At 38.4% G+C, this 23,783-nt stretch overlaps 1 protein-coding gene across 8 annotated transcripts in view; it reads left to right on the forward strand.

The window, feature by feature from the left end:
- The window catches only part of LRCH1 (leucine rich repeats and calponin homology domain containing 1), a 200,200-nt gene that overhangs the window by 156,458 nt on the left and 19,959 nt on the right, over positions 1–23,783 (forward strand). For 5 of the 8 annotated variants that reach the window (XM_009426931.5, XM_003314135.6, XM_009426930.5 and 2 more), the window contains 5 exons: positions 2,329–2,382; positions 3,057–3,129; positions 6,092–6,196; positions 13,941–14,050; positions 19,549–19,686. In XM_009426931.5, the coding sequence (XP_009425206.2) occupies positions 2,329–2,382; positions 3,057–3,129; positions 6,092–6,196; positions 13,941–14,050; positions 19,549–19,686 (480 nt within the window). The remainder of the gene's footprint in view (positions 1–2,328; positions 2,383–3,056; positions 3,130–6,091; positions 6,197–13,940; positions 14,051–19,548; positions 19,687–23,783) is intronic. The other 3 variants (XM_003314134.6, XM_063792516.1, XM_003314136.6) reach the window with 1 other exon arrangement.

Raw genomic sequence — 23,783 nt, forward strand, 5'->3', positions numbered from 1 at the left:
TTTTCTGCTCTAATTGGGCAGATTGTATTACTCCTCTGTACTCACAGAATGTACCAGGTCCAACCTTCCTTAGCACCTTTATTTTAGCATGCTACTTAAAATGTGTTTGAGCTTTCACTCTCATAGAGTTTTAAAAACGCATATATACCTGTGCCCATGATTTCGGGAGTCCCTAGAAGACAGAAAACCTCAAGAAAAAAAAAAGATACTTTTATTCTATCCCCAACTTACAATGTTTTGTGTTATTTTAACATAAGGTTGATTTTTTTTTCTCTTTTGGTTGAAGGAGGAGTATTTGGTATAAGGAATTCTCACTCCTTGTTTTCCTTCTGTAGGGCAATTATCTGTCCTTGGCAGATACATCTCTATGATTTTAAAAGAAGGGAATAGCTGGCCCTGATGGAAAAAGGAAGTCACAAGGAAAAGAAAAGAGAGTAGTGAATTCACAGGGCCAGTGATAAGGATTATGCAGAGCTAAAATATGATCCTTACTTATGATTTGGTTATTTTTATATTCTTTCTTCTGTCTCATTCAAGCAGAAAGTAACATCTTTCAGCATAGCCCTATATTAATTCACCAGTATTTGTTGAGTGCCTGTGCTAGATTCAGCCTTGTTTTTGTGTAAAGGACTGGAAGATGAAGGCTATGAAGTTGCCCTCACTTTAATGAATTTTTTTTTTTAATTGTGGGGGTAAGATTTAGATGTTGAAAATTTTACAGAAGAAATAAGATGGTCTGCAGTCCTGAGCTTGTTTTAGGTGCTCAGGGACACTGGGGAAGGGGTAGAGTTTAAGGAGAGGAAAGTAAACTTAGACTTTGGGCATTTTTGGGTTTGGCCCTGTAGCCAGGAGGCTATGTTGAGCAAGACACCGTGGCTGTGGGGGATCAGCTCTATGTGAGCCACATGGAAAGGGGAGGCCAGGATTATGAAGCTGTTTGTAATTGGTGGCACATCACGTGATCTGACTTTAAACATACTTTAGGTGACTGTCCACATCAAGTGTGGATGGCACTGGCATCCATGCAGGAAGAATTGCAAATTGCATGGCTCATACATAAATATCGAACGGGGAAGGGTCTGCGAGACGATAGGACAAACTAGAGGAAAGAATTGCTTATAGAAAGAATCAAACCTGAAGTTACTTGTTAGCAGCTCTAACAAAGCCATTTAATGAATAGGGATATTTGTGACATTTTATTCTAAAAATATGGTTTCCTCTTGGATTTGTGTCAAAGGTGGGAAGATTTTTAAATAGCACTCCTCAACAATGAATAGGAACAGGCATCTTAAATGTACAATAATTTGGTGGCATATATGAAGGTGTTTATATGAGCTAACGCCCAATTTTTTATTAGGGAGGATCAGGGGGTTCTTGACTACCTTATAAAGAAGGCAGATCTGGGTAAGAAACTAGAGTGTGTCCCTTGTGGGCTCCTTGTTTCTGCGTGTCCCTTTCATGCTGGTTTTACAAGATTTTGCTCTCAGCCACTGTCCCTCAATTTCTTCACTGTCTCTGTGGACCATCTGGCCACTCTCATGGACTCAGGCACCCCATAAATAATAATAACTTTGAAACCTGTAGCTCATGCCTCAAGTTCCCCTCTGTACCCCAGTATTCAGATTTTATCTCCATGCCCTACAAATTTCTCTTTCTCTACATAGCTAAACTGATACTATCAACTTCTTCTTAAACTGCTCCTGTGTTCTCCGTGGTATTCAGTGATGCTACCATCTACCTAGTCATTCCTGCTGGAAATCGGGATGTCATCTTGACTTTTCTCCATGACCAGTTATAAATCCTGTACATTTTATGACAGAAAAAATTCATAATTTTTTCTCTTAACCAGTAGTTGCCAAAGTAATCTGATGTTGAACTGACAACATGAGATTTGCCCAGTTAATTTGGGGTCCAGACGTGTATTTACTGAATGCTCCCAATGTGATTCTGCATATTTAGGAAGTACTACCTTGAACCATTTCTAAAAATCATAATTAAAATGAGGATGGGAACCAGCAGGCAGCTTGGTCACCTAGCAAGGTAAGCTGACATCCACAGATATTTTGGAGTGAACTCCTTGCTCTGGGAAATTCTTTATCTTAGTTTGTATAATACTTTAAACATATTTTTCTATGAATACAGCTGCATGTTTTCAGAACGTATGAGTATGGTCTACTTAGTTACTGAACACACTAACTAATTAATTCAACAGATATTCATTGTGCGCCTATGGACCAGGGACATGATGGCAGTAAGAAAGATGAATTTCTTGCCTCAACAGTTTCACAGTCTAATGGAACATACCATGCTTTTTTCTTCTTTTTTAAGGTGCAAAGTGATCTAACATTACAGAGTAATGGGAGCCAGTATTCTCCGAATGAGGTAAGTTTCTTGAAGATTAATGGAAGGTGAGGTGTTTCTTGATGGCTGGATTGGAATATCTTTTACAGAAATATATAATCTAAGACTTGTGATTAATTAATTCAGTCTTTGGGGGAATCCATCTAACTCTCATTAGCTATCATAGTTTTATCTGGTCCTATTCGTAATTAAAGATTAATTTTTATGAGATATATTTTTAAAAACCGAATGTAGGAACATCTTTACAAGAAAACAGAATGAAGATCATTTAAATAGGAAACATTTAGAATGTCTTGTTCTCCATAAATGATTCAGTGTGTGATTCAGTATTACTGAGTTCAGTGTTATCTGTTTCCTCATCAGATGTGCCCTCTTTTGGATATAAATGGATATAGTGTGTGTGTGCATGCACCCATGCACACAGCTGTGCAAGAGGAGTGCCAGTGTCACGTAATTGTAAAATGTTCTTAAAATGGACAAAACAAATTGAGTGGGTCACTCTAAAACAAACATTCTGTTGGTTATGCCATTTAACATCTTTACAAAGTGATTTTTTTTAGCCAGGACTTCATCACACAGCAGCGAATGCAAAAAGGGAGTAGTTTTGGTACAATCCTTGAACATAGAAAACCATACATAGTTCTTCTGTTTTCCTTTTATTTTTTTCCTAATTTCCTTTCCTTCCAACACCACAGGTTAGAGAGAACTCCCCTGCAGTCTCTCCTACCACAAACAGCACAGCTCCATTTGGCCTGAAGCCTCGATCAGGTAAATGAAAACCTCAGCCCATTCTTACACTAAATAACTCGTTGCTTTCTCTTGAGCCTTTTAAGTGTATGCATTATCAATGTGCACATCCTTGTCAGTTCTGCTGAGCCGAAATCCTGGCATCTACAGCTAGGGGAGGCCAGAGTTTGTAGCTTTGTTTTCAGTGAATCAGCTAAGTCCGTGTTATCAGTAGTGGATATTCTATCTTCGTTTGAATCAGAGCAAAGAAAAAACAGGTGGTGGGAGCATGTAAGCGGGGAAGAAATACTCTATTGATTTTTTTTACCTAAGGAAGATAAAATAGCTTTGGCCCCAGTGGTTCCTGCTGCTCGGCTGAGTTAAGGGGCAGTCTGCCTCTGGAAAAGTGACTCCTTTCTGAGACACCCTCATTTGATTTCTGAGTCTGGTAGGTTCTGTGTGTTTACTCACATAACAGAGTGGTCATTTCAAGGCTTGCATGAGTGGTCAGGAGTTACTTTTTTAAAAAGTCTTTTGAGAAAGCATTCTGCTTATATTACCAATTTTAATTTGTTATTAGTTTATTCACAAAAGTAAATTATATCAATGTACAAAATAATGGTTGCTTTTGAAAAGAAAGTACTCTGTATAGAAAAATTTGATTCTTCTGATTTCTCCATTTATTTGAAGTTCTGTTGCTAATGTTCCTTCTTTTAGGTCTTTCTTTGTTTTAATATTTTTGACTCTTTGGTATTTAGTCTACACTTACTACTCATGCTTTTAAGCAAGTGCTAATAAAGAATTCAGACGCTTTTAAATAAGAACTGGTAGAGAACTCAGATGTTCTTGAGTTCTCCAGTAAAGCATTTTGACAACAGTAGAGGTTATACATGTGTATATTTTGCAAAAAGGCACCCATAGGAAAAACAAAGATGATTCTTTAATAAAGGAAATGTTTTTCATTCTTGGGGCAGGTTGATTGATGGGTAACAAGTGGCCAGGTGTAATGGTTTCCTGGCAGTTTGAATGGGCCATAGAAGAAAAGCCATTTGAGAAAGTGCTTGAGTGTGACAAGGGTTAGTGAGTGTTTTATGGAGAGCCAAATTTTACATGAAATAAAACTCAAATGGCTGGTCTTCTCATGTTTGGAGCTAAGCAAATGTGATCAGTTCCAGGCTGAGGCCCTTGGCTGGGTTTTCATTTCCACGGTCTCAGGTGTGTCCTGGAAGGAATGGAGGTGAGTCCAGGCACACCTCATCTGTGCCTTCAGTGACGACCCGCCAGGAGACTTATTTTACACGCTGAGGACCTCATGTTGAGCTGCAGACTGTCTCCTAATCCTCACAGTCAGTTTTACACAGTTTAAAAGCATGGTATAATTGAGCAAATCAAAAGTTGAATGGATCTTCAAAGAATAATATTCTTTTGAATGTATAACTTGCAATTGTAGAATTATTTTGGTGACTTTTTAATTCTTTTTATAGAGTCCAAACTCAACTTATTACAGTTAGGGTTTACATTGTACTGGGGCTGTTAAACCATTTCACATTCTTTGTAGCAGTGAAAAATAAATGGAGCTTTTATTTTGAATAGCAGAAGACAAAGTTAATTTCCTTTCCAAGCTTCCAGCCTTCCTATAATGCTGACTAACCAATGTGGAAATTGTTCTTGTTGTTGAAAGCTCTACGGAGTTTGGTTGCTGTAAATAATGCTGTTTACCTTCAGGATCATCAAGTGACATGTTGGAACTTTAAAAACTTGCATTATGTATGGAAATTTATTTCATTTTATTTAATAATTTTAAAATAGTATATATGCTTAAGTGTATTTTTCACATTTTCTGGAAAGTAATATATACAGTAATCTTAACTGGAAAGCATATAGTTTTAAAAGAAACCACTTTTGATCGAGTAGCTTTAGAATGCTTAAAGCCAATTAATTTTTATTTTGAAAGTATGTGGATTTGTGTGATTTCTGTGTTATAAATAAAAACAGACTGCTTAAATTAGCAAGTTCAAATAAGAACTTAGATTCTTAAAGTAGGCTGACAGTTTCTTTCATTTCTTTCTGTGTTTTCCTCCCAAACAAAGACAACTGCACACACCCAAATATTTATATCTAGAACTATATCCATTTATTTTACTGGCCCTGCTTTATGATTGAATAAAAAATAATATAGATATTTCCTAAATATGAAATTGCCATATGGATATTTAGTGCAAAAATAAGAGTTGTTATCATTTCATAAGTGACCAACTCAGAAGTTCTTGAAATTGATTAATCTCTGTTGGTTAATTGGATTTGTTGTTAAATAGACTGTACTAGTCTCCAACATTTTTTGTTTTTTGTTTTTGAACTGAGCAATATTGAAAACAGTATTTAGAGGTATGTCCAGGATTGAGAAAAGAATTAGCTAGATTCAGCTATCTATAAAGCATGCCAATAGACCTACAGGTGTCTTTAAAAAGAAATTTGACATTGCTTTGGAGAAAAAAAAATCACTAATGGTAAATGATGATTCTATAATAGTTTTATTTCTAAATAATAGATATATTTACGCATATTAAGTTTTATTCTATGTCACCAATTTTTTTGTGTGTGAATCATATTTTGTTAGTTTTTTAGAAAGTCTTTGAGGAATGTATCTGGCAGGTCTTTTGCTTTTTATCTACCTGACCTATGGGTACTCTTTCTTTCCTCTGACCTGATTCATTAGTACTCTAAGTCTGTGGGCTTGCAGAACTGTTAAGATTAACAAATATGAACTGCATGCAAAGTGTATGATTGATGGGTACTAACACTCAGTTTTTATCATTCTTTTTATTCCATGCACCATCTTTCATTCTTCTCCTATATTGTGCATTTGAAATTAAACCCCATATAAATGAAATCCACTCTTCATTTCCATGCAAACCCTATGCCATTTGTGAAATGCTGCTGCCCCTTTGGTTTTTCCTGGTCCTTGTGCAACTGTACGCGGACTGGCTCTCTGGCTCCCCTGCAGACCCAGCCCTCATTCTTCCTCCTATCTCCTTCAACACACTTACACAGGCACAGACATGGGACAGCTCTAGCTACAGTGTTCCATCTGAAGGAGACAGTGACAATGGTAGGTGGCTTTGTACCTATTCTCCAATGTTCTCATTAATAAGCCAATGCGTATACTGAACATTCATCTCTGTGCAGCTGAAGATAGAGTATATTCACCTGCATGCTTGGTATGAGAAATAATGTGTAAGCCTGGAAAGTGAAGTCCAGAAAAGTGCATGTGGATTGTTCTCTAGCAGTTTGTCAAACTCCAGTTTAATTAACTTGACTATTCTGGATTTGGGGAAGGCATTATAATACTTTCTTTTCTCCCCTTTTCTGCTTGGGTTTTTTGGTTTGTTTGCTTGTTTACAAATATTTGGGGTTTGCACATTTGGATTTATCTCCGCTTGTTCCTGCATCTGAACTAAATGGTTTTAGAGTTTGATATTTTACTATTTATGCTTACCGTGTGAGATTTCTAAGGTAATTAAAATGTACCATGGCTGATCCTAGAGTATTGCATTGAAAATAATGTTAACGTGGAGAAATTTCTGAAAATGAAGATAAATCATTTGCCTTCTTTTTTCCAAATTATTGGCAAATTTTGACTTTTGATGCCTTCTTGAGTATAGGTTCATCTTTTTGACATTCAAGGATAGTAACTTGGCCTGAGAATCAAATGTGTAAATAAAAAATCAAGGACACTCAGCTAGAGTTCATGTGGGTATCTTTTAATTTTGAATCTTACATAGCCTAAGAGATTACAATAAAACATAATTATTTAGATCTGCACACCACCTATATCGTAATCTCCATTCTAGTCTAATTTCATCCTAGTCTCTGAAATATTCAAATTTTAAACATTTTACTTCAGAATACAAAGTGATTGCAGTCGAGTTAAGTGAAACAGAGAATGTGATTTATAGGGAAGAGTAGTGAGGTACAGGGTATAGCCACAATGCAAACACAATGGAAAGATACGTTTTCTGATAATATTTATCTTTTCATCTAAGTATGTTACATGTAATACCTGGAAAATATATGTTTAAGACACTTGCTGTGATTTCTGGTTAAAATTCAACCAAAAATGCTTCTACAATTTCCTTATGGAGAAAGACAATGTATACTTTGGCAGAGTAGTTATAAAAAGAATTTTTAATATTTCATAGATTTCTAAATTTTTAAGCTAAAAATAAATAGGATTAAAAAACAACAGTTATTTAACAAATGGCCCTCCTTATACCATCCAGTTGTAAATTTTGGAAGTTGAAGAGGGCTAAATGGAAACTTTCTTGATAAACTTTTTCTTTACTTAAATTTTTTTTTCTAATGGAGGGGAGGCATTTTTGTTTTTCAGAAAGTATAGCTATTTATGGGCCTAATGTTGTTTAAAGGAAATAAAGCCTAGAATGAAAGATTTATGTGTGGTTTGGTATTTCCTTAGGAATGATATCTGAAACCAAAGGCCTTTTTTTTTTTAAACTGGGAAACAATTAGTCTTCTTATGTAGCAGTAGAATTACTATCTTTGTAGATGAACAGACTAAAACCAGAAAGGTGAGGTGAGCTGCCTGGGTCACACTGTGGGGTTGAGGTGGAGGTGAAGCCACACCAGGGTTCCTAACTCTGGAATCATCTCTGCCGCATCTACATTCAGGCTGCTTTCATTTGATTAAAAATCCTTAAATTTCCACAGAAAATAATCATTGTGGAAATCTTTCTAAAAATAAAATAACCTTGCAATAGTTATTTTTTCTATGAGTAAAAATTCCAAGAATTCACATGCAGCTGTTACGCTGTACCACAATAATAATAAAGCCATCGTTTTCAATACTCACGGTTCAGTCGATCATGTCAGATGTTTGGAGGTTGTCATTTTTTCCTATTTGCAATTTGTCTCTACTATGCCCTGGGCAACAGAAGAATTTCTGTACAGAAATAGTCTTTACAAATATTTGTTTAGGTTCCCAGATCTGACTTTTATGTTTATCTTCATTCTCTTTGTTCTTAACTTTGACCTGTGATTGGAATACATTTTCTAATGCTTTTGTTGTTGTTGTTGTTAAAGAAGCTGCACTATATGTTCACAAGTCTATGAGCTAATGTTGGAAAAGGAACACAGACTACTTTTTATGTTGTTCTTACTGGTTTCTCTTAAACAGAAGATCCTATTCAGGGGCCTCTCTTGGCATTTCAAAGCTGATTACATCAGTTTGGTTTCCTCATATTTTCTCCATTATTCAATATTGGCTGCTAACTTTGTAAATAACCTTTATAAATAAACATTATCTTATTACCAGCTCAACCTAACATAATGTAACTTGACTTTTATTTATACATTTTAGTTATTATTTTTGGTAAGGTTGTCCTTTTTTTACCTTGCTCACTGTCTTGCTTTATATAAAATTATCCTTTTATTTAAATTCTTTCAAATATTTTATTCCCATTCTATCTCATTTTAAATTCCCCATTTCTCTAAAACTTATTCTTCAAACAGATTTTTTAAAATTGGCAGCCTGGGTAGAAGGTCCTTGGGAGTTTGAGTTCTCAAAGTCCCCAAAGTTCTGCCCCATAAGGTGGATGAAGGAGGATGTGGAAGTTTGTCTGTAGGTTTCTCTGGGCCCACCCCTGGAGCTGGATGGGACAGCTTTAACCTCCGTTTTTAACCTGATAGTTTAACTTCTGCTTTTCCCCCTGCTCTTGTGTCCTCTTACTGAATCTTTCCTCTTCCCTTCACTTTGAAGTTAAAAACCATTTCTATCTTCTTTGGGGTCATTTTTGCTCTTTCATTTGCAGTGAATTTGTAGGTGCTAATTTATACTTATTGAAAATTAATCTTTAAGTTATCACCAGAGAATGGATGAATGGACCAGTTTACATTAGTCTCTGAAATAACCATGTATCTTGTACCAATTTACAGATATTTTCCTTAATTTTTTACAGTAATCTTGCACTATAGGTATTATTTTCCCCATTAGAGAAATGAAGAAACTGAGGATATAAGAGGCTTTTTAGTGGCTCTCAACTCTGGTTTTATATTAGAATCACCTGGGCGTTTTGTAAAACTATAGTCACTTAGGCCCCATAGTCAGAAATGCTAATTTATTTGGTGTAGCATCGAGTCTAAGCACTGGTCATTTGTTTTACTTCTTTTTATGGGATGTTATGTGGTGTTCAAGTAAGGTTGACAGTCACTGGGTTAAGTAAATTGTCTAAGACCATAGAGAAGAAATGTGAGCATTTTGAGGACACCGAATGTGTCCAGTTCAATTTTAGGCACCAGAAGGGAATGAATGAATCAGCTAGTGAGAGTTCTGATTCACAGTAGCCTGGATCTAAAGCTCGTGATATTTTTTCAAAGCCAAGATATTGCTGCCTTTGAGTTTGTATGTCCAGTTCAGGTTCTTAACTTCCAAGGAGAAGTTGAGAGCTACATTTTAAAACTTCATGTTTCCACAGAGAAGAAATCTCCTCTCATTGAGTTAAATTTAGGTATAAATATTTTTTATATGAAGATGCATTTCATGCAATAATTAAATGAGAAAGTGCATTTGGGCAATTTTTAGAGCAAAGGGCTTTCTTTCTTTGCTTGACTCAAAGATGTTCTCACAACAAGTACATAAATGGTTTCTTGTACACATCCTTAAATATCTGCTGAGTGCCTATTATGTGCTACACATGATGCTCATTACTATGGATGCAGCTCTGAAAGAGACAGCCAAAATCTCTTTGCTTTCATATAACATTTATTTCAGAGTCTAATGCATTCACACCTAGAAACTAAGTTTAGGAGATTATTCATAAGAGGAAAAACTCAGGCGACTGATCATCAGAATAGAATAATCTTTGCAATGACGTTCTCCAAACAGACTGAGCTTTAAGTGAGGGAGTGTTTGAAACGTTTGTTTCATTTACTCATTCAACAAACTCATTCTGCCCCACTCACTGCTTTGTGGGGCAGGAATAGAGGGTACAAGTTGGAAACAGACATAAACATTTACAGATCCATAATGGAGCGAAATATCACTCTACTGTAAGATAGAAAGTGGTGAGTGCCATGGGAGAGACACAGATAAAAGAATTTTGTATGCTCACAGAAGACAGAGATTACTCCCAGCTCAGAGATGAGGATGGGGTAAAGAGTGAAAGAAAAGGCAGAAAATGATGGAAAGATCAGTGGAATTTGACCTATATCTGCAAGGATGAATTTGATATTCTACGTAAGCATTTCATTATACCCTGCAGGGTCCATGCTTATCTCTTCTGCTAAGTAAATTGCGTATATGTGCAAATCTTTTTCATTCTTTAAATGTTATTTATGCTGGGTGCAGTAGCTCACGCCTGAATTCCCAGGACTTTGGGAGGCTGAGGCAGGTGGATCGCTTGAGGTCAGGAGTTCAAGACCAGCCTGGTCAACATGGTGAAACCCTGTCTCTACTAAAAATACAAAATTTAGCCAGGCGTGGTGGCAGGCACCTGTAATCCCAGCTATCTGGGGGACTTAGGCAGGAGAATCTCTTGAACCTGGGAGGCGGAGTTTGCAGTGAGCCGAGATCGTGCCACTGCACTCCAGCCTGGGCGACAAGAGTGAGACTCCATCTCAAAACAAAATAAAAATAAATGTTATTTATACAACATACAGTAATTAAACTATAGGCTTAATTTAAGCAGAACTTATTTTTTTTCCTTCATCTTAAATTGCCTACCTTGGCCAGGCACGGTGGCTCACGCCTGTAATCCCAGCACTTTGGGAGTCTGAGGCAGGTAGATCACTTGAGTCCAAAAGTTCCAGACCAGCCTGGGCAACATGGCAAAACCCCACCTCTACTAAAAATATAAAACTTAGCCAGGCATGGTGGTGCAGGCCTGTGGTCCCAGCTACTCAGGAGGCTGAGATGGGAGAATCGCGTGAGCCCAGGTGGTTGAGGTTGTAGCGAGCCGAGATCGCACCATTGCACTCCAGCCCGGGCAACAGAGTGAGACTGTGTCTCTCCACCCGCCCCCCAAAACCAATCACCGCCTCTTCACCTCTTTCAACACACTCATAACACTCACTCTGCTCTCTCACCCATCTTTTTTCTTATTTACACTTCAACAGTCACAAGAGCATTTGACTTGAAAAATATATGCTCACAGTGGGGGCTGCTTCTTAATATTGTCTCATGGCCTCAAGTTAAATTTTATTCCTCTGGATTAAGTAAGGGAGCTCTTGAAATTTAGTGATATGAAATTAAGGAAAAGCAGAATAATTCTTTTGTAGATCAATTTCCTGAAGCCTGGACCCAGACCGTTCACTGGATTTATTATTTAAATAGGAATTAAAAGAAAAGAAAAAACTGTAGGTAATTTAATCAGAGGTACTTTAATGGTCCCGGTGAAGTTATTCTGTTGTAACAAACCCAGCAAAATAAGCAAGCACTTTTGTACTTGGTAGATTTATTATGAGCCTAAAGAGATTGCCTTAAGTTCTCTTATATGTCATAGTAATGAATACATTCAGAAAACTAATAGTGATATAGTCATTATTTCTGATCATTTTATGTATTTCTGATAATTTTAAGTGTTCATTTTAAAAAATACAGTTCAATTGGTTTTTAAAACACTTTTGGTTGCCTAACATTCATAGAGCAAATGCCCATGCATGCATGTTATATTTTTAAGATACAAAGGAATGCAAAATTAAAAAATGATGCCAGGAAAGTAAAACCCAGACACCATTTCGTTATCCTGATATCTCACATAGGGCTCTAATAAGGCAATGTGGTGTTGAACAAAAGCTCATGGTCCATTTAACTTCCTGATAGTTTCATATTCAGATTGAAATCTGCCAATAAAAACATATTGAAAATATTATTAGATAAGATTACCCCCAGAAAAAAGGCAAAGGAAAGTAACAGCTCCAAAGAAAACATTCGATGTGTTTAAACGGTGTTGAGGCGCCCCTTGCTGGCATATGTGTGTATTGTCCAACTCTATCTGCATTTCTTGACCTTTTTTTGGTAAATTTGGTGGTGCAAATTAGTTCTAGATTTTATATTTTTATATATGTCTCTTTTTTGGTGTTGCTTGAAATGGTGTAAAATGTGATTCATTCTCCAGTTTCTTCCATGCGTCTTAATTTGTCAGAGTTTTCCTCAGTTCCCTTTTCTCTGTGAACTTTTCATCTTTCCCTGCCTGGTCACTCTGTCCTTTTACTGACCTTGGCTTTACTTTTTAAACAATTGGTTCTACGTCCTGTGAGGTTTGGGTTTTGTGGGACTTGGTGACAGCCCTCCTGTGACTGCCTTTGGTGTTCTTTGCCTGTGACTTCCCTCAGTGGCTTCCAGCAGAGGCCCCAGGCCACAAGCTGACTCTTCTCTGAGATTCCAGAAGGCGACAGGCCTTGTGTACCTTAAATCATCCTCTTTCTCCCTTAACTCTTAAGTCGACGATTTAAGATATGTCAATTTTCTCAACTTCCATAGAGCATCAGAATGTGAATTCAAGTATCTTAGAAGTAATTTAGAAAGAAAATACTGAGATGTGAGAAGGAGAATGCATGTTCAAAGGCACAAATTGAAATTAAAATACTGTAGTTAGGCGAGCACAGGACTTTTGATTACACCGAGCGGACTCAAGTCTTTGTATCCAAAGTATTCTATTTGTAAATCATATTTAATTTCTAGAAATCTGAAATATTGAAATAGTTTCTAAAGAGGTCCATAGGAAATGTATGTCAGGGTAGAATAAAAATTACACATTCTTTCTTATTCAGCATTGTTTAAATCATCATGACTGAAACTTCTGTAACTTCAGTACACCATGCAGCCTTCTATGTGGTATGGATTTCTAACATTGGAGTTCTCTGCCCAAAATTTTCTGAGGGACTTTCCCTCCCTACCTCAATCTGAAAGTCTGTGGGATGGGGGAACCAAGGCTCTGAACAGCTCTTTCATCCATCTTATGTGCAAGGATAAAAATCTCTAGGAAGAAAAAAAAATCAAGTTTAAATCTGCCCTGGGCTTTGTATCATTAAAAAGTTAATTAAAACTCTTGCTGTAGTCATTCTCCAATGCATAGAACATTATTTACCTTCTTGATTGGTGTCTAAAAGATGTTTTCCTTCATAGGGAAGGGCATGTGTTTTCTCAGCTCATTTCAGAGGATGCCCCGCTGTTAGTTACTATTCTTGGAAGTCGTAACTTCAAGAACCTGAAGCCAGCCATGAGCCCTTCAGCTACTTCCAATCTTGCCAGGCTTCCTAAAAGGAGTCCTTGCTCATCTCCAAAGGGCTAACTTTTTAGATAGTCTGCCAGTGACAGTCTAGAAGGCAGAATTTTTCCACCACACCCTCAAATATGTAATCATCACTTAGTTCTTAACTCAGGCTTATAAAAAACTTTATGCCAACAAAAACATTAACTTGTGCTTATTTTTAATACATACAACAATTCTAGAGCCTTATTTGAAATAAATTATCTGAATTTAATGAAAGGATTGAGTGTAAATAAAAACTTAGAATGAAGACAGTGGGAAGATGAGTGAAGTAGGACATCTGTCAGGCAAGTGGCTTGGAATGGTCCCAGTGACCCAGACCTTGCCCTGGGTTCAGTTTATTATCACTGAAAAATACAGCTTGTTAGTCCACACAAACTAGTACAATTTAAAATATTGTCTCTTTTAAAATACTTGAGCCAGGCTTTTCTTGTGGATTTGGAATTTCTTTGTTTCTTTGAGTGGTAAATGAATTATTTTGGATAAATTAAAATACTGTTTGATTTTAATATGAGTAGCCCTATGTGACAAGGCACTATATAAAGGCTTTTTTTCCCCTTTGTATTATAGTGTTTCTAAGACCTCAGAGAAATTTGGAATCTATAGACCCGCAGTTTACAATCCGGAGGAAAATGGAGCAGATGAGAGAAGAGAAAGAGCTGGTGGAACAACTTCGTGAGGTACCCAAGAAATATTATGTAACTAAAGGAGAATTTAAACAACATTCTACATTTTTGAGAAACAGACTTTGAAACATTGCAAGCAGTCCTAATTTCAAATCTAGCCAGGTCACTTAGTGACTGCTGGATGTTGGGCAAGCCACTTAACAACCCTGAGTCTATTTCTTTGTATACTAAAAAAATGTTTTGGCCAGGCATAGTTTCTCATGCCTGTAATCGCAGAACTTTAGGAGGTAGAGGCAGGCTGATCACTTAAGTCCAGGAGTTTGAGACCAGTATGGCCAACATGGTGAGCCCTGTCTCTACTAAAAATACAAAAATTAGCTGGGCATGGTGGCATATGCCTGTAATCCCAGCTACTCGGGAGGCTGAGGTGGGAGGATCAGTTGAGCCCAGGAATGCGAGGCTGCAGTGATTTATGATTGTACCACTTCACTTCAGCCTGGGTGACAACAGTGAGAACTTGTCTCTTTAAAAAAAAAAAAAAAGGTTCCAATTGACCTTAGTGGAGTTTTGTGAGGAATATATGAGATAGTAGTAAATAAAAAATAATATATACATATAAATGCTGGCACTATTTCAATTCAGGTATAGTTTAATGCCCTGTCATTTATTTACTTAATAATATTAAATTAATTTTCATTTTTTATTTTTATTTATTTATGTGTTTTTGAGACAAAGTCTCACTCTGTCACCCAGGCTGGAGTGCAGTCGCATGATCTTGGCTCACTGCAGCCTGTGCCTTCTGGGCTAAAGTGATCCTCCCACCTCAGCCTCCTGAGTAATTGAGATTACAGGTGTGCACCACCACACTCAGCTAATTTTTTGTATTTTTACTAGAAAAACGTTGGGATTACAGGTATGAGCCACCGCACCCAGCCGAATTTTTAATTTTTAAGAGACTCTCTCTGTTGCCCAGACTAGAGTGCAATGGTATGATCATAGCTGACTGCAGCCTTGAACTTTTGGGCTGAAGTGATCCTCTGGCCTCAGCCTCCCAAGTAGGTAGGCATAAATGATCGCTACATGCCACTGTGCCTGGCAATATTACATTAATTTAACAATGTTTATAGTTATCCTCACTTTGTACCCCAAACCGACCAGAGATTTTAAATCAATTATCTAATAGGCAAACCATTTGAGTTTCTACCAGAGAGGAAGTCTTGTGCTGGGTGTCATTGAAGCTTAAACTTGGAGCTGGCAGGGACCATGGCTGTCTTATTTCTTGTCGTATTTCTTAGTTCCCAATGGGCACTCTGTAGGTATTTGTCTACCTGCATGGTCTTTTTGTCAGGTTAGGAAGATCATACATAAATGTATGGAAGGTTAACTAACAGTATAGGAATCAATCACCAAGGAAGAAAACATTGGTATTAGCTATTAAAGACAGCACGTTATGAATTGCTGCATGAGTTTTTATTAATGTTCAGAAAGAAGTGTCATAACTGTGAACTAAAAGAGTCTAAGAAAGCTTCTTGACTAATAATAGAACAACCATTCAACCCTGTAATCCCATTACTGGGTATATACCCAGAGAAAAATAAATTGTTCTACCAAAAAGAAACCTGCACTCATATGTCTATCACAGCACTATTCACAGAAACAAAGACTTGGGATCAACCCAGGCTCGCATCAACAATGGATTGGATAAAGAAAATGTGGTACATACACACCATGGAATACTACACAGCCATAAAAAAGAACGAAATCATGTCCTTTGCAGCAACATGGATGCTACTGGAGGCCACTATCCTAAGCAAATTAATACAGAAATGGAAAACCAAATACCACGTTCTCACTTATAAGGGAAAGTGAAACACTGGGTATACACGGACACAAAGATGGAAACAATAAACTCTGGGAATTCCAAAAGGGGAGAGATAGGGGGTGAGGGTTGAAAAACTACCTATTGGGTACTATGTTCACTGCTTAGGTGACAGGATCATTAGAAGCCTAAACCTCAGTATCACACAACATACCCATGTAACAAACCTGTACATGTACCCCTGAATCTAAAATAAATTTTTTCAATAAAGAAAGAAAGGTTCTTGGAGGAGATAGATTCGATGTTAAATCTTCTTTCATCAGCAAATGTGTATTGACTGTCACTCTCTACCAGGCTGTATTCTAGGTAATGGATGTAGGAGAGAACAAAAAGGTCCCTGCTGTTCTGAAGCTTATAGTCTATTGGGGAGAGATAGTAAATAAGACGGAAACAAATAAATACACAGTTTCAGAGAGCAATGAGTTCTACAAATGAGCAGTGAGCCCTATAAACAAAATTTAGATGAAATTAAATTAGGATAGGTCAGCCTCTTTGTTATAGCAGATGATACTTTTTATATGGTTTAGCAAAGAGTCAGGAGGAAGTAATTTTAAAAAGAAAACAAAAAAACCTCTTACCACCACTTTAAGCCACTGTGGTGATTGAGCAAACACAAAGGGAAAGTCAAACCTCTGTCATTTGCCTGGACTATCTGGATGTGATGTAAACTGGGAAGGTGAACTTTATGAAATCTATGCAACTAAGATCAGAAGCTGAGCTATGCCCCTCAAGGAGTGATATCTTACAATTTTATCTTAAACGTGGGTCATATTGATCATTTATGTCTTAATTTAGTGATATAAAATTAGAGCCTGAAAGAGTACCTAAAAACAATTGTCCACACACAGGACAGTTCTGAAAGAAATTTATATAACACTATTATATGCAGTGTTTTTCAAGTTTTCATTTATTAAAATCACCAAATTAAGTCATCCTTTCATACGCTGTTATTCAGTTAAAAGGGGCTTTTGTTGCAAAAGCTCTAGTTAAGGTTTGAAAATTGATTTCTCTACTTCTGCTTCCAAGAGGATGGAGTAGGCATACTTTGCCCTATTCTTCCCACTAAGTACACCTAAAATCCCTAGACATACATAAAACAAATGTAAGAACATTCTGGAAGGTAAAGAGAAGAAGACGGACTGATTAGGGTCCTTGAGACTTGAGGGCCGCCATAGTGATGAGCTCCAGGAGACTTTCTTTTTGCCTCATGTATCCAGACTTGGAGCCGAAGTCGCTGGGAACCCAGAAACAGTAATCGGCACAGACTTTAGAAAAACAACAATAAAAGCTGACTTTCTCTAACCAAATAACCAGGAAAGGGACAGCCCAGCAAGACACAAAAGTTTTAGACCATAAATGCGCTACTGCAGCTGAACACCACAGGAAATACTGTGGTCCCCCCTCACCCACACCAGTAAGGGCTGAGTCAAGTGAGACTTCTCCCCTTGCTGGGGTGGTGTCAGAGAAGACCAAGCCAGGAGCCAGAAATTTCATCCCCACTGGTCAGTAAGGAAGCTCGTCTGCTCCCAGAGTTTCAGTGGAGACCACGTGGGAATTCTGGATTCTCACCCCCACTCAGCAGTAAGGAGGCACCTACCCCTCCCCCACTCCCTGGCCAGTTGACACCCAGTAGAAAACCCAGATGCCTGCATTCACCTGGCGGTAACAAGATGGTGGCAGCCACCTTCCCCTGCTAGAGCAGTGTCAAAAAAAAAAAAGCCAACTAAAACAGAGATTTAAATAGGATCCAGAGTCTCATAACATAATACAAAAATGTCCAGGTTTCCATTGCAAATCCTTCATCATTCCAAGGACGAGGAAGATCCCAAACTGTAGGAAAAAAAGACAATCTGCAGATGACATCACTGATATAGCAGAGATGTTAGAATTATTTGACAGATATTTTTAAACCAGCCATGATGAAAATGCTTCGGTGAACAACGATGTACATGGTCGAAGGAAAGGAAAAGAATACTCCAGCAGAGAACTAGAAAATGTTGGCAAAGAAATAGAAGACACAAAGAAAAACCAAATGGAAATTGGGAGCTGAAAAATACGTTATTCAAAATAAAAAGCCCAGTGGATAGGCTCCACAGCAGAATGGAGATGATAAAGGAAAGAACTGGAATGAAACTAGAAGAGAGAACAGTAGAAATCATCTAATCTGAACAACAGAGAGAAAACAGATTGAAAAATCAGTGGACACAGAGCCTCAGGACCTGTGGGAGTGTAACAAATGATCCAACATTCGTGTCTTGGGAGGCCCAGAAGGAAAGGAGAATGGGAGCAAGGCAGAAGAGGAACTTGGGGGTGGGAAGGAAGGGGATGTCTCTATAATTTTTTTTCTTTTTTTGAGACGGAGTCTCGCTTTATCATCCAGGCTGGAGAGCAGTGGAGCAATCTCGGCTCACTGAAACCTCTGCCTCCTGAGTTCAAGTGATTCTCCTGCCTCAGCCTCCTGAGTAGCTGGGAGGGCGTGTCAATAAAAGGTCAACATGGGGGATCCTTGTGCTGGTGGGAATGTTGTGCATCTTGACTTTGTCAATGTCAATATCCTGGTTGTTTTGAAAGTTGTTACCATTGAAGGAAATTGGGCAAGGGGTACGTGGAACCTCTGTGTATTAGTTCTTACAATTGCATATGAATCTAGAATTATCTCAAAAATCAAAAGTTTAATTTTTTAAAAGAAGGACAAAGATTGATTTCTCAGCTAAATATAGTCTAAGAGAAAAGCATTTCTTTCTTTCTTTTTTTTTTTTTTGAGATGGGATCTCACTCTGTCAACCAGGTTGGTGTGCAATGGCATGATCTCAGCCCACTGCAACCTCCATCTCCTGAGTTCAAGACATCCTCCCACCTCAGTCCCCCAGGTAGCTGGGACCGCAGGTACACGTCACCACGCCCAGCTAATTTTTTTGTATATTTGGTAGAGACAGGGTTTCGCCATGCTGCCCAGGCTGGTCTCAAACTCCTGAGCTCAGGCATCTCCCCACCTCGGCCTCTCAAAGTGTTGGGGTTACAGGTGTGAGCCACCACTCCTGGCCTAAGAGAAAAGCATTTCCTTTTTTTTTTTTTTCTGTCACCCAGGCTGGAGTGCAGTGGCACTACCTCATCTCACTGCAACCTCCGCCTCCCGGGTTCAAGTGATTCTCCTGCCTCAGCTTCCCAAGTAGCTGGGATTACAGGCACCTGCCACCATGCCTGGGTAATTTTCGTATTTTTAGTAGAGACAGGGTTTCACCATGTTGGCCAGGCTGGCCTTGAACTCCTGACCTCAGGTGATCCACCCACCTTGACCTCCCAAAGTGCTGGGATTACAGGCGTGAGCCACTGTGCCCGACCAGAGACAAGCATTTCTTAATCCCTCTTCTGCCCCATGCAGACTGCCTGAACCAGTCAGATTTGGTTTTTATTTATCACGCTCAAAGAGTGATTCCATTATTCCATTCATTCTATTAAATAAAAATTTTACACTCACCTAAATTTGTTTTTATAAAGAGAGATTTTGATACTGTTTGGAAAGAGTTAAATAATGTCAGTGTTTTCTAGGCATTGTTATCCTTATTTCCCATGATGAAATTAGTGCCTCAGTTCATAAATACCCATAAATGTATTTTACCCACAGTTACCTCAGTGTTCATATTAACTGGCTTCCTTCTGATTTCCCCAACAGAGCATTGAGATGAGATTGAAGGTCAGTCTACACGAAGACCTGGGGGCAGCCCTCATGGACGGTGTCGTCCTCTGCCATCTGGTCAACCACATCCGCCCACGGTCGGTTGCAAGCATCCATGTCCCATCACCAGCGGTTGTAAGTAACACCAAAGGGAAACTAACTGACATAAAACAGACCTTTAGGGGGCACTGTTGTTGGTTTAGGATGTCAATGGTGTCAGTAGGACCTTGCTCAAATCTTTTCCACTGGGCCCCAAACCATTATAAGGCAGAAAAGGAATGAAAGAATGGCCCTGAATGAAGCAACATTTTCACAGTAAAATGAGAGACTATTTTAAAATAAATATATAAATGACAGAAACATAAGTTTATTTCAATATCAAGCAGATCACTTTAAATAACTTACTGGGCGGGCACGGTGGCTCACACCTGTAAACCCAGCACTTTGGGAGGCCAAGGTGGGTGGATCACTTGCGCTCAGGAGTTGTATTTTTTGTAGAGACAGGGTTCTAAAATAGAAAACTACACAATACAAAAATATGAAAAATACAAAATTTAGCTGGCTATGGTGGCACGCACCTGTGGTCCCAGCAACTCAGGAGCTGAGGTGGGAGGATTGCTTGAGCCCAGGAGTTCAAGGCTGTAGTGAGCCATGATTGTGCCACTGCACTCCAGCCTGGAGACAGAGTGAGACCCTGTCTCAAAAAAAAAAGAAAAAGAAAAAAGAAATTACTGATTGACTGATGATCAAGGTGCTAACTTTAAGACTATAGGAACATAAAAATTTCTTTTTCCCAAGAGTTATTTAAACAGTGACAAGTCTTTCAGAAAGCTTCTTTTGGTTGGTAACTTCCCTTCTAAATTGAATCTTTTTCCTCTATTCATCATGGAGGATTTTAGGGATAGCCCTGCAAAGATGTGAGTTCTATGAAAAATACTATGAATAACCTGTCGAGGGGTTGGTTAGCAGTCATGACTTCAACAATTGCTTGATCAGTGCTGCACTCAAGGACTCATTGGTGATGCTGGGGACGTAGTGGGGAGGAGAACATGAATGAGACTCCTTAATGCCCCCCCAGATCCTCATCTCTGCTGTAGAGGAGATAGAGCCTGCACTCAGGGCTCTCTTCCTAGATATCACAGCATGTTGTGAACTAGAAGAGAGCCAGAGAGTCAGTTTTATGGTTGTTCAGATGAAAGTGGAGGAATCACAGATAAACTTGTCCTTGAAACCTACACAGGATTTATACAAATAGAGAAAAAAGTATCACTGCTCACCCTTTTTGCTGTTTGTTAGGAGAGGCAGAAGAATTTAGGGGTTAAGAATGTAAGGTTTGGATTAAAATTCTAAAAGCTATACAACTTTGGGCAATCCTCTCTTGAACTTGATTTGCTCTTCTCTGTAATGGAAATGTTCTTGCAAGTATGAAGTAAGATACTTCATGTAATTTACACATATATGTAAGCCATTACAATCATTAGTGTTTATATGGCAAGTTTTGGAAATTTGGAGCCCCATAAAAGTGCAATGTTCATAAAATCTCAGAGCCCAGTGTGTTGGACTGAAGCTCACGTGAAGCTCCTCCGCCCTCTCCAATCCCCAGGAGAGCCTCACAGTGGCATGATTTGTCCTACTTTCTTTTCTCTTGACAGCAGGAAAAATTAGCCAATGACCTTATTTCATCTTAGTTTCTTATCTATCATATTGAACATATTTTTTCTTTCAAAGATTCAACCACTTTTTTAGCCTCAGAAACATAGTGGGGACAAAAAGACCAATTTGTCTTCTTTTACAAATCTACCTCTAGCAGCCTTAATGTGGGACAGTAAATTCTGTTCCATGATCCAATATGAAACACTCCAGTATCTTTTACAAATGAGGTCCAAACTGCCATAAAGTCATCTGAGCCTTGTGCCAGATTCTCAGTAATTTTTCCCAAATTATGAGAGAGACACAACAGACACCTCAGCCTTCAATTTCAATGTACAATGATCATTTTACAAGACGTAAGAGGACATCATGAATTCTGTACCCATTTACCTTTATCTTCAGGAAAAATGCTACATTGTTTTAGAAATCTTTTGGTTTTCACCATTTTGCTTTTTTTAAATAAAAATTTTAAAATTAAACAAATAATAGGAAACAATGAGTGACTGGTGAAAAAAAGAAAATAAAGGAAAGCAAAAGAAAACAAATCATTCTTTATTATCCTCCTACCCAAAACCAATCACTGTAGCTTTTACCATTATGTCTTCTTTACTGTAAGCTTTTTTTTTTTTTTTGGTAAAATTAAGTTGTTTTTTAATTGTGAGCTTCTCATATAGACTAGCAATTTTTTAAATGTAGTATTGAAACCTAAATATTTCCCCATGTCATTAAAATTCTCTTTTTTTTCTGGAGATGGAGTCTCCTCTGTCGCCCAGGCAGGAGTGCAGTGGCACGATCTTGGCTTACTGCACCCTCTGCCCCCAGGGTTCAAGCGTGGCTCAGCCTCCTGAGTAGCTGGGATTACAGGTGCCCACCACCATGCCTGGCTAATTTTTGTATTTTTAGTAGAGACGGGGTTTCACCATGTTGGCCAGGCTGGTCTCGAACTCCTGACCTCAAGTGATCTGCCCGCCTCAGCCTCCCAAAGTGCTAGGATTACAGGTGTGAGCCACCTCGCCCAGCCTAAAATTCTTCATAAATGCCTAATTTACTAACTATAACATATTTTAGCCTGTTTTATTATATTGTAGTTTTCCTTTTTAGAAATGCAGTTTGTTTCTAAATATCCACTTCTAAATGTCCAATTATCAAAAATTCTTCACCAAGCATCTTGATGCCCTTTTGGACCAGGCCCAGCCACGCTGTAGCCGTAGAACCTGCTTTCCTTCTTTCTTCTCTGCCGTTGCTCTTTGCCCCAGGCTCAGCACAGGCAGCTCCCTCTGCCTAGAAAGCCGTGCCCCCACCTGCCCCCCAAATCTCCTTAGTTCTTCAGCATCACTAGCTCCCTTTCCTTCTCTATTTCAGCATTCAGAAAACAAACCATTCTCAACGCCTTAGGACAGGGTTTCTTCCTTTGTTCATTTTCCGTCACACCTACCCCATGACAACTAAGAACTATCCTGTATTATACTGTACCTTCCTTTAGGTTGCTAATATTTCCAGCTGCTTTAGAGGTAAGTGAGCCTGGGGATTTTGTCTTTGGCTCCACAGTTGTATCTTTAGCATCAAGTTTAGTATCTGACCCATAGTAAAGCAATAAATGCAGTTGTATCTGCCAGCAGCAGTGGATGAGAGCATCTTTTCTACCAGTATTATCACCAGCAAAAGCATTCTAATTCTTCATTCATGAAACTAATATTGTCCATTTTGTTTTTGCCAAACTGAGGGAATATAGTAGTGAACAAAATCACTATCATTGTCAGTATCCTTAGAGACTATTCCTTAGAAAAATGAATTTTTTCAGCCTCTGACAATTTGATAAGCAAAACATTGGCATTTCAATTGGTATAATTGGTATAATGTTTTATTATTGGACCAGTGGTGAGGTTGAAGCTTTAATCATTGCGTTTGTCACAAGTACTTTTCTACCTGAAGTTAGGCAACAATCTTTGAAGACGCCCTCCCTCACTCCCAAAGAGGGAGAATTATTTTTCTGTAGCTTGAAACACACTCTCCATTAACTTCTTTGGGGCTGACCTAAGTATTTGGAATGATGTTGGGCGTCTTTGGAGTTTCAGAAAAGACTCACCTAAGGGCATCTTTGGAGTTTCAGAAAAGACTCACCTAAATCATAAGTAAATGAAGGAAGATAATGGGCCCAAACGATCAGAGAGAAACGCTAGGGTCTCGGCGTGATGAAATGCCTCTTGGTACCTCATCTGCCAGGTCCATGACCCTCTGTTATCTTCATGTCATGTTCCTCAGGTCTGCTTCTGTTTGCACAAGGCTTCATGCAGTGGCCTTGTCCTGAGACATGCCAGGGGTTGGGCAAAACCACCGAAGCAGCTGCTGGCGACATCTTTTTAGGGCCCACGTGAGGGACGTGACTTCCTCCCTAATCAAGATGGAGAATATTTGTTTAGCTTTCAACTTAAATTGTTTCACAGGGCAACAGACTCTGTTTTTGGCAAGGCTTTTCTTTTTGTATTTAATAAATGCTGTACAAATTAGATTTTGATGATAGTTGCTTTGTGCCTCTATAAGACGGAATGAATTCCGTCATTCTCACATGAGCAGGATAAGGC

The sequence above is a fragment of the Pan troglodytes genome, chromosome 14 (assembly GCF_028858775.2).
Source record: "Pan troglodytes isolate AG18354 chromosome 14, NHGRI_mPanTro3-v2.0_pri, whole genome shotgun sequence".
Taxonomy (NCBI): domain Eukaryota; kingdom Metazoa; phylum Chordata; class Mammalia; order Primates; family Hominidae; genus Pan; species Pan troglodytes.